This window comes from Dromaius novaehollandiae, chromosome 27, assembly GCF_036370855.1.
Source record: "Dromaius novaehollandiae isolate bDroNov1 chromosome 27, bDroNov1.hap1, whole genome shotgun sequence".
Lineage (NCBI taxonomy): Eukaryota > Metazoa > Chordata > Aves > Casuariiformes > Dromaiidae > Dromaius > Dromaius novaehollandiae.
The window spans coordinates 4,348,766-4,359,614 of NC_088124.1; the positions used below are offsets into that span (position 1 = coordinate 4,348,766).

The 10,849-nt window shown below is 58.6% G+C and overlaps 2 protein-coding genes across 2 annotated transcripts; one reads left to right on the forward strand and one right to left on the reverse strand.

Moving 5' to 3' along the window:
- Positions 1-188: 188 nt before the first annotated feature.
- On the reverse strand, positions 189-5,611 carry MED20 (mediator complex subunit 20). The gene is made up of 4 exons (XM_064498128.1): positions 5,483-5,611; positions 4,865-5,019; positions 2,671-2,924; positions 189-853 (listed from the first exon to the last, which is right to left on the reverse strand). Exons 1-4 carry the CDS (start codon positions 5,494-5,496, stop codon positions 638-640), a joined length of 639 nt encoding a protein of 212 aa, XP_064354198.1. The 5' UTR covers positions 5,497-5,611; the 3' UTR covers positions 189-637.
- Positions 5,612-5,649: 38 nt separating this feature from the next.
- On the forward strand, positions 5,650-9,145 carry BYSL (bystin like). The gene is made up of 7 exons (XM_064498126.1): positions 5,650-5,908; positions 5,986-6,154; positions 6,275-6,413; positions 6,911-7,044; positions 7,304-7,464; positions 7,996-8,098; positions 8,455-9,145. Exons 1-7 carry the CDS (start codon positions 5,650-5,652, stop codon positions 8,801-8,803), a joined length of 1,314 nt encoding a protein of 437 aa, XP_064354196.1. The 3' UTR covers positions 8,804-9,145.
- The last annotated feature ends 1,704 nt before the right edge of the window (positions 9,146-10,849 follow it).

The window sequence follows — 10,849 nt, forward strand, 5'->3', positions numbered from 1 at the left end:
GCAAGAATTCCTGTAGATTTTGCCACAGGGAAATTAGTTTGCTTCAGGGGTATAAAGCTCTTGAACCAAATCAAAGATAAAACTCTGCTAAACAATTGTTTCCACGCAACAGAAAATCTCAAAAGCAAAACACAACAACACAAACAACACAAAACAGCACAACACTTGCTGTGCAGAAAGATCCCATCTCCTCACAAAAATACAGCTTTTATTTTGGTGAAAAATAACAAGATGCTTTCACATGGATATCTAAAAATCTCTCTCATGTAGTGGTTTGCAGTCAAGGAAACTCTGCCCTTGCATGTATTTGGCTGGAATTTCCCCCTTTTCCTCCTTCTGCAGGCAAACAATAATCCCCTGCATGAAGCACTGCACTTAGAACCATCACATGGGCCACAGGCCGATCACAGGCATGCTCAGAAATAGAGGAGAACAACAAGAAATACGCGTAGCATTCAAGACCTTTGCTTTGAGATAGGGGAAAGAGATTAAAAAACAAACAAAAAACAACCCCCCAAATCCAACCAAACAAAACCTTGGGCTGACTCCAGGGCTGCTTTCTGGAGAGACTCCTGATCCATGGAGGCAGGCAGGAAAGAGCATGCAGTTGCTTTGAACGGGGCTCCAGGCAGTACTTTCATCTGATTCCTGCCACAGGCACCTGCTGCTGCTTGCGGATCTTGTTGAACAGCTCCATGTACTGAACCACGGTATCCGCCGGGCTGTAGACGCTGTCGTGCTTGGTGCCAAACACAGACGGGATGCCAGGAGTGTGGCTCCCCATGAAGCTCTGCATGAACTCCATGAGCAGGTTCCAGCAGTCGTTGGCTATCACGCAGGGGCAGTACTCAACCTGGCAACAGAAACCAGAGCGCTGAAGCTCACAGGAGGGGCAACAGCCACACAGGCAACAACACGCTTTCCCTTCACCTTGCTAGAGATGCGTATTTAGTCAATGGCTTCAAGTCAGAGACCAACTTTTCAGTGCTGTGGTTACAGATGGACATATAATAGTTCTCATAAAAACAGCTGAGAGGAGAACATCTAGCATAAAAGAACAGGGGGATGGACAAATGTAAATGAACAGGACGTGCTAGGAACAAACCAGCAATCCCTTCTGAAGGGAAGAAAGGGGAAGGTAAAACACACCCTTTCACTGTAGGTTTACTGCCCGTATTAAATCCCCAGGAGAGGAGGTCTCGGGACTTTGGTTCAAATGTCACGTTAACGTTACCACATTGAAAACCGAACGTCATTCCCACAAGCTGGTAGGTTCACAACTCGCATGTGTGGCAGTGACATCTTTCAGGTGTGTGTTGAAAAACTTTGGGATTTAAGGATTTGCAGCCTCTTATTAGATAGGAGCCTGCTCCCAAATCAGGAGTGGGTCCTAATGCGAACTCTGAAAAAAACTACAAAATCAAAACAAAAGCAACCGGACCACATAGCAAGTCTGGTCCTAAACTCAAGCAAGAGTAAAACAAGTTTCTGCTTAACCCAGGATTAATAGGAATGCTGATGCTACTACAACATCTGTGTTTGTTCAACTGAAGAAAAAATATGCCATTTCTCAATCCCCATCACTGCTGGTTAGTAACACCTGCCTGAGTAGATCCATTATGATTATTAATTATGCATCAGGTAATAGGATTTGTGTTTAGAAAGGCATAAGCTCAGCCCTCTAACCTTTAAGCATCTAATGCTCAGCTATCTTAAGAGTGTTAGGCTTCAGTGTATCTAGATATCTGAAGTCTGACCTACTCTGCCTCACCCTTCCCACACCAGTTTCTTGTCTTATTCTGTCCTTTTCAGCCTTTGAGTCACACATCCATTCGGCCAGCTGTCTCCCTAAATGCCTTCAGAGCTCCTCCCATGGCCCTTCACGTGTACTGAAGGATCTCCCTTTGGAGTGCGCAAGCCTTTCTTCAGCCCAGCTTCCACCCTGCGAATACCCGATGGCAGCTGGCATAGTGTGACTGGTGCTCTCAAGCCTAATCAGCAGTCAGGCTGCTGAGCAGAAACAGCGGAAGCTGTTTGATGACAGGCTTTGAGCCCACTCTGCACCTCACAGTGCAGCAATCCAGGTCAGCACGCCATGGGGTAGGGCTGATGCCTGCAATGCAAAGCTCTGAAGAGGAGAGACCATCTCTAGGCCACGTGCACGCAGAACCTAGGGCAGGAGGCCCCTGCTCTCCGCCGGGCTGCCTAAGCCCAGCCGCTGCCTGCTCGAGATGGGGAAAGAAAGCAAAACCCAAATCAGCATTAAATTATCAGCTAAACAGGTTGTTTTGTGCCCCTTGGTATGTTTAATAACCTGAAGTGTGCTACTAGTGTTGTGTCTCAGGACTTTAAGCAGCTTTTTAGTTTGATGGCATCCCTTCAGGGTTTTGTTTATTGACACTTCAATGACGGGCTTTTCCACAGCTGCAGCTGAGCCCCAAAGTATCTGTCTGAATTAAACCTTGCCATGAAAAAGAGATAAATACTCTGTCTTCCACATACGTGAATACATCTAGTACAAACTGACAGCAGCTAGCATACAAGTTCACATTTGAGAGGCTGGTCTACAGGCCAGGCAGTCAATACACAGAAGGAAGAGGGGCTCGAGATTTCTAAATGGGATTTCTCTATCTGCAGTTGTATTTTATATCCTTCAAAGACAATCCTTACCTCCACGGATATCCCACGGGCACTGGGCCCCATTGTAACTGTGCCCACCTTCACCAAGAAGTCACAGTACTGGTAGCGGGTACCTCGGCTCTCTATCTTGTTCGCCTTGGCATTTTGGAAGAAGCCTTTCAGCTTCACCATAAGGATATCAAAGTTGGCATCTGCTATGAGGCAGGGACCATTTTCAAAGAGAGCAAAACAGCTGAGGGGATATTCGGAGTTGTGCATCACATACATCAGCTTGCCCGTCTGCCCTGAAACAAGAGCAATGGTGCCTAGGCTGTAAAAACAACAGTTCTGTGCATGTACGTGCTTCAAAGAAAGAAGCATCTCTTTGTTTTCCCTCTGTCCTCCTTGCTGCTTCAATTTCAGGATCCTTGTGTTAGTTACACACACTTTATGTTACCTGAGTGTTCAGGAGATAGGTTATATTTCCCTCTTAGGGTTTAAAACTAAAAGGAAAAAGAAATCTTATGCAGCCACTCCTTGCCCAAGGACAAGACAGCAGTGCAACTCAAGGGCCAGGTGCTGACTTGGATGTTAGATCCCCAGCAGGCTGGGAGGGTCAGCAGAGAGCACCCGCTCCCCTCCCAGAACTCAGGGCCGTCCTCTTCAGCCCTGCAGTAAGGGGAGGAAAGCTGGGCTCTGCCTCATCTCCCAGTCATGACCAGCCCCGCAGAGCTAGCGAGGGAAGGAGGCGCCTCGGCACGTTCTGGAAAACAGGGCACCCAGAGAGGACATGCCTCACTTGTACGGCGATTAAGTGGAAGCGGATTCTCATTTATCTGAGTCAGTTAAAAAAGCCTTTCCACAGTTGTGGTTGTGTGAGCTCCAGCTGCAGCAAAAAGCCCTCTCATAGCATAACCCTGCAGGCACATCAGCAAAACCCAACAGCCGGGCAGCCGGAGCAGCACCCCAGCTGCACCAGTCTGCCCGGGAAACCAGCCGAGCGGAGCCGTGAGGCTAGAAGGGCTCAGTGCTGACCTCTGCAGCCACAGAAACACCGGAGGGATGTTCACACCGTTTTTTAAGTGCTGTTAAAACCCACACACTTGGGAGGGAGGAGGAGGGGAGAACACTGCCCTCAGGTAAGCACATTAAGTCACATCTTTCAGCTCTCCTGCTAGGCCCTGTGATGTCCAGAGGGAACGCTGAGTCCTCCGAGCACATCCCCTGGACACAACTGGGTCATTTCACACCTCCGAAATTACCAAAAGCTGCTCACCGCCGCCTGCCTGCCCTGGGGAGCCCGTGCTCTCCTCCACCACCACCTCCAGCCTGCAGGTCTGCTGCCACCTCCTGCCCCGATCGCTCACCCTCCTGGAGAAGGGCAGAGCAGCGACAGCAGCAAGATGCTCTCCGGAGACTCCCGTGCCCAGCAGTCACGTCATCCCCTGTGCAAAACGCAGCCTCCAAAACAACTGACCAGAAGTCATGCTTTAAGAAGCCTTTAGGGAAAAAAATACTGCCAAACTGGCAGCGTTTTTTTGAGCGTTTATCTTATTCCACATGCACAGAAGAGAAACGCTACGCAGCTGCTGATGCTCCAGTAAGAATCCTTCAGCGCTCGCCACTCAGCACAGCTATCCTCAGTGCAGGAAAGGGCAACCGTGGGGCACGCGTGCAACAGAGAAAAGAGCACTAGCGAGACACAGCGCGCTCCGAAGTGGAAAAGCGCATTTAGCCATTCAGCGCGCCTGTCACGGGCGGCCCACGGCACGCAGCACCCAGCCGCGGGGCCAGCGGCGCTGTCGGACCGCCCTTCCCGGCTCTCAGAGATCAACACGCAGCGGCGCTACGCTCCCAAAGTCGTTCATCTGAGAGGGGAAGGTGGGAACTGCAGCATGACTCTTTCAAGGTAGGGAAAAGCTTTCACGAGCAGCGAGTCCACTGCCTGTTCCACGCAAGAGCTCAATGCAATAAAAACAAGGACGACTTGTGGAAAAAGCCTCGACTCCGTGGCAGGACAGAGCCGTGATCTCGCACGTATCACTCGCTCCGCAGGGCGCCTTGCTGTCACCGCGGCCGGACCTCCCTACCGGCACGCCGGGCGCGAGACGAACGGAAAGACCGGGGAACGCTCGCGGGAGGAGAGAAGCCTCCCGGCCGGCACCGCATGAGAGCCCGTAACCGCCTCCCTCCCTCTTCGCGCCATCGGCCCCTGCCCGACCGCGGCCGCAGGGGCGGCGCTGACCTTGGTTGCCCATGGTGGAGGCGGCGGTGTGGTAGGTCTCGCAGTCCACGCAGAAGGTGCCCTGCTTCTCGGCCCCCAGCAGCTCCAGCTTCCTCGTGAGGAGCTCCACCGTCTGCTGCACGCTCTTGCCCTCCGCCACCGGCACCTGCGCCACGCTGCGGGGGTGGGTGTCAGCGCTAGGCCTGGCACTGGGCCGGGGGGGAACGGCACCGGGGGGGGGAGTGGGACCTGCTGCATCCCCCCGTGATAGCACCCACGGCGGGGACGGGGACCTTCTGGCGTGGCCTCCTCATGATGCCACCCCCGGGGGGGACCCCAATGTGCCCCCCGTGACAGCACCCACGGGGCAGGGCGGGGGGGGCCCTCCACTGTGGCCTACCCGTGGTGGCACCCAAGGGGGGGAACCTCCATCACGGCCCCCCCCCAGGAGAGCACCCCCGGGGGGGCCCAGTGCTGCCCCCCGTGACAGCCCCCCCTCCACCACGAGGGCACCCGGGGGGGGGCACGCTGTTACCCCCGTGACAGCACCCACGGGTGGGGGGGGGCACCGCAGCCCCCCGGACGGCACCACGGCGGGGGGGGGGGGAACCCGCCGCTGCCCCCCCCGCCCCGCCTTACCACGTGACCCCCATGGCGCGCGCAGCGGCGGGCGCGGCGCGGCCCGGCAGCACGGCTGCCTCGCGGGGCCGCGGGCGGGGCGGAAGTGACGCCGAGGCGGGGGGCGGGGCCGCGCAGGCGCCCCTGTGCGCGGCGGGCGGGCGGGCGCGCTCCCCCCTTCCACCGCCATGCCGAAGGCGCGGCGCGGCCCCGCGGCGGCCCGGGCGCAGCCCCGCGAGCCGTCGCTGCCGCTGGCCGAGCAGATCCTGCGGGCGGCGGCGCCGCGGCCCACGGCGCGGGCGAAGCGTCGCGACGCGGCGGCGGCGGAGGATGATGATGGCGGCTACGTGGACTCGCGGCTGTCGCGGCGGATCCTGGAGCAGGCGCGGCGGCAGCAGGAGGAGCTGGAGGCCGAGCACGGCCCCGGCGCGCCCGCCGCGGCGCTGGGTGAGCCCCGGCGGGCAGCGGGGCGGGGGGGGAGGCCCCGGCGTGGCCCCGCGCTGACCAGGCCCCGTTTCGCGCAGGCCCCGCGCCGCCCGGCCCCGACAGCGAGGAGGAGGCGGAGGAGGAGGAGGAGGAAGAGTGGCCCTCGCTGGAGCAGGCCGCGGCGGGGCGCTGGAGCCAGGAGGTGGCCGTGGACCCCGAGGATGAGAAGGCCATCGAGATGTTCATGAACAAGAACCCGCCGCTGAGGTGGGCCGGGGCCTCACAGGCCACCGGGGCCTCGCACGCTGCCAGGCCTCGCACGCTGCCGGGGTGCTGCCTGACTCCCTTCCCTTCCCCTCACTCGTTTCCTTCTCTCCCCCCCCCCAGGCGCACACTCGCGGACATCATCATGGAGAAGATCACGGAGAAGCAGACGGAGGTGGAGACGGTGATGTCGGAAGTAACGGGCTGCCCCATGCCTCAGCTCGACCCCCGTGTCCTGGAGGTCTACAGGGGCGTACGAGAAGTAAGGGCGAAGTGGCTCTGCTCCGCGCGGCTCCGGGCAGCGAGGCTGCCTGGGAAGCTGCCCCGCGGGAGCCCGCAGTGCCACAGTCGCTGTGGGGCCCTCCTTCCCCTGCCCTCGCAGTAGGTACAGTGATTAGGACGTTCAAGGAGAGAAGCTCGGCTGGGGGCACATTGGCACGTTCAGGAGCAAAGTCACTAATTCACTTGCAGTGAGACACCGTGGGAAGCCCCAGAGAAACCCCAACCCACCCCACGACAGGAGGGTGGTGTGATTAGTTAGCATGGCTCTGACAGCACTGCCCTGGGTGTGCTCTTTCTCTTCAAATAAATTAACTGCAGTTTATATAGTATCACTCACTGAAGGCCCCAGAGAGTTTCTGAATGACTGAATCTCAAGGTCCTGAAACAAATCCTGACAAATCCCACTGGTCCTGCTGTCAGTTCCAGTATGTCACCGCCAGGCTCGCATCCATTTCTTTTCTTTTTTCCTTTTTAAAGGTGCTGTCCAAATACAGGAGTGGCAAACTCCCCAAGGCGTTTAAAATCATTCCCGCCTTATCCAACTGGGAACAGATCCTCTACATCACAGAGCCAGAGACCTGGACAGCAGCTGCCATGTACCAAGCAACCAGGTAAGACTGTGTCTGGGAATTGCTGATTTGGCGTTTTTGCTTTGTCTTTCTGCCAGCTAATACCAGACATGCAAAACGCTGCCCTACGTCCTGCTTCGCTATCCCTTCACCTGCCCGGGCGGAGGGAGTGGTGGGGGGGATCCCATAGCTAATGCCCTGGCACAGGTGTCTTAAGGGAACTGCCTGCAATTACGCACTCCCAGGACCTTGCTCCAGAGATGGACATGTCACACCTTGCTTTGTGCTTTGCTTTTCCCAGGATATTTTCATCCAACCTGAAAGAAAGGATGGCCCAGAGGTTCTACAACCTGGTGCTGCTGCCTCGGGTCAGGGACGACATTGCTGAGTACAAGCGCCTCAACTTTCACCTCTACATGGCTCTGAAGAAGGCGTTGTTCAAGCCGGGAGCCTGGTTCAAAGGTAGAGCCTCCCTGCAGGGTGGTGGTTTGTACACATGAGCCTCGTGTTCTGCAGCAGCTGGGAAGCTCGGCAGGGGCACACGTTGCACGCTTGCTGTTGGCCTTGGAACAGCACACGATGCTGTGCGCGGTGCGACGGCTCTTGTGGCTGCAGCAGCCCCAGGGGTCGGGGGAAGGAGGGGGATGGAGAAGAAGCCAAAGAGATGTAGAGACCCCCTTTGGCCCCTGCGCACCACCCTGTGCTGAAGGGTGATGAGTACTGGAGGGTTACTCAGGGGCTGCCAGCAAACGCTGGCTGATACTTGGTTTGTTTTGGAGATCAGACTGGGGCCTGATCTCTCTATTGTCGGGCAACCTGAGGATGTTTGGTGCTAGAGCCATGGCAAAGAGGGCAGAAAGATGCTGGGACTCCTGTAACAAACCGATGGAGGAACCACTAATTTCCTGGGGTCAGATGCATCCTGGGATAGGAGAAGGCAGCTCTGCCTGCCATGTTTAAGGTCAGCAGTGTCTAACACTTCGTCCCCTGCAGGGATCCTCATCCCCCTGTGCGAGTCGGGGACCTGCACGCTGCGGGAAGCCATCATCATCGGCAGCATCCTCACCAAGTGCTCCATCCCCGTCCTTCACTCCAGGTAACGCGGCAGCCAGGCCCTGCTGCCCTGGGGTGCTGACGAGGAGGGGCAGGGGGAGCGGTTCTCCCTCTGGAGGCCGGAGCGATGCCATGGATCTGGCCCTAGGCCTCTTGGAGGTGGAGAAGGTTCACCTGGCTCTGCCTCCTCTGTACCGGTTCCAGGCTGCCTGCAGTGATGGGGCTGTCGTCTGTGTGTTTGGGGTCCGGCAGGGGCAGGACACGAGGGACAAGCTAACCCGGGAGAAAGGGAGCCCTCACCCAGCCGTGTCACCGGTGCCCCATAGCTCTTGTTTGGGCTGTGGGTGCTGAGGCCCTACCGTCCCTGCCCTCACCTCGGTGCTCTCTCCATCCCCGCAGCGCGGCCATGCTGAAGATCGCCGAGATGCAGTACAGCGGCGCCAACAGCATCTTCCTCCGTCTGCTCATTGACAAGAAATACGCGCTGCCCTTCCGCGTGGTGGATGCGCTCGTCTTCCACTTCCTGGCCTTCCGCACGGACCAGCGGGTCCTGCCCGTCCTGTGGCACCAGAGCTTCCTGGCCTTCGCCCAGCGCTACAAGGAGGACCTGTCCTCGGAGCAGAAAGAGGCCTTGCTTGAGCTGCTCAAATTCCACTGCCACCCACAGATCTCGCCGGAGATCCGGAGGGAGCTGGTGAACTCCAAGACACGGGATGTGGAGGGACAGCAGCCGGTGGCTATGGAGTGAGCAGGAAGAGGTGGGGAGGAAGGGGGAAGCCGCAGCCCTGACCTGCTCCGGGAGCTCGCCAGCCGGCCAAGGACACTGGTGGATGCAGCTGGGAGCTCAGCTCGTGAGCGAAGCCACGGGGAGGTGCATGGGAGCTTCCGTCTCCGGGATCCTGCTGCTCCAAGCCGGGCGCTGGGAGCAGGCTGTGTCCGGTGCCCCAGACTGCATTCCTTGTGCTGCTCATCATGGGACAGGGCTGTCCCCTGTCCCACACTGGAAGTCCAGTGGCCACCGGTCCCCAGGAGAACAGGAGGGTTTGGCCTGTGCCTCTTTTGGAGAATAAAGCCCGAGCTGTGTCCGTCAGTCCGGGGGCGGTTCTGCCCCCCAGTCAGGCCTCTGTCAGCTGCGCCCACGGCGTGGCGCTGCCTTGTCCCCGTGCTGCCACGTCCCCGCCACCTTGGCCTGTCCCCAGCAGGTGGCAGAGCAAAGCCACAAGCCAGAGGCTTGGCGTGGATCCGAGCGCCGGCGCTGCAGGTGCCGTCCCAGCCGCGACGGGAGGAGAGGGCCCTCGTGCATCCCCGGGTCCCGCCCTGCGCCCTGCGGCGGGGGGCTCAGCCAGCCCTGTAGGCTGCAGGGGAGGTGGGTGTGTGGGGGGAAACAACTGCTCTGAGGGGCAAAACGCTCCCACGGGTGCTTGAAGGTTGCCCGAGGGCTCGGCTATTACAGGCGGCAGCGAGATGCAGAGCTGCCTGTGTCATGGCCACGGTTAGCCTGCGCCACGGCCCCAAGCCGACAGCGTGGGCACCAGGCACGTGGCCGGAGCAGAGGCCAGGGCAAGAGCAGCACCGCAGTGCTGAACACATCGGGAAAGCCCCGTGGGGCCGGTGCAGAGAGAGACTGGGGCACGGGCAGCCTTAACCGCCCCCCCGTCCCTTTACTGCTCCCTGCAGCGGGTCCCTTACTGGATGCCCCATGGCCTGGGGCCTCTTTCCTGCAGCCTTGCTCCTCAGCCAGTGACCTCCTCCTCCTCCCCCCAACCATCCTTCCTCCAGAATGCCTGCCAGCTCCCTTCTCCAGTGAAGGGGGTGGTTTTTTGAAGCACCTCCCCAGCTGCCCCACAGTGGGTTTGCTCCTCAGCAAGGTCTGTAAAGCCCCCAGTCACTGAGGCTGCTTCCTTCAGCCGCCCAGCACAGCTGTGAGCCTGCCCTCATTCAGCAGCCTGCCCACACACACTTCACCTCCCTCCACAGGAAAACCCAGCTGGGTTTCTCCTCCTCTCAGCCCCTGAGGTTCTGCACTTACCTGGGGAATCGCTACGGGCCCCAGATGATGCTGCGATGGTACGAGGCCTGCTCGCTTGCACGTACCTGGCCTTGCCCCTGAAACCAGCCCAAGTCCTGCTGGCAAGACCCAAGCGGAGCAGCCCCTGCAGCTCCCTCTGGCAGCGGTATCTTGCCTGTGCTGAGAACGGCCTCTTGGCTTTGCTTCTCTCCAGAGCTGGCACTTCCCTCCTTGGTGACAACCAAGCTACAGTGGGAGCAGAAGCCGTGTGAAAGTGGCATGCGAAGCCCAGCTGCTGTGGGCTGCTTGCTCACCGCAGTGCACTGTGCATTTTCCCTGGCTTCCTGATTTTATCTCCTTTAACAAAGCCAGACGCTGATGAGAGAGCGATATCCTGGGCTCTCGCACCGTGCATCCCGCCTGCTCTCACCATCCTGCAGCGCAGCCAGTGTGGTTGCACCGTGTTGCTCTGCAGAGGGAGGCTTCAAAGGCACCAGCTCCTCTCCAGCAGCCGCGGGGCCTGCTCCACGCGCGGGCACCTTGCCCGCAGGAAGGCGTTCGGTGCAGCGCTGTCTGTATCTGGGCCTTTTTCACATTCATCCACCACCATCTGTGAACCGCACCAGGGCTTCAGCAGCCCTGTGAGGAAGCACGAGCAACACCTACCTCAGGCGTGGAGCCAAGGCCTCGCCAAGTCTCTGGCAGGTGCTGCAGCATCTCCTTTGGGTCGCTCGCCTCCACATCTCAGCAGGGTTGAAGCTGGCTGATAGCATCTTCTTGGCTCCC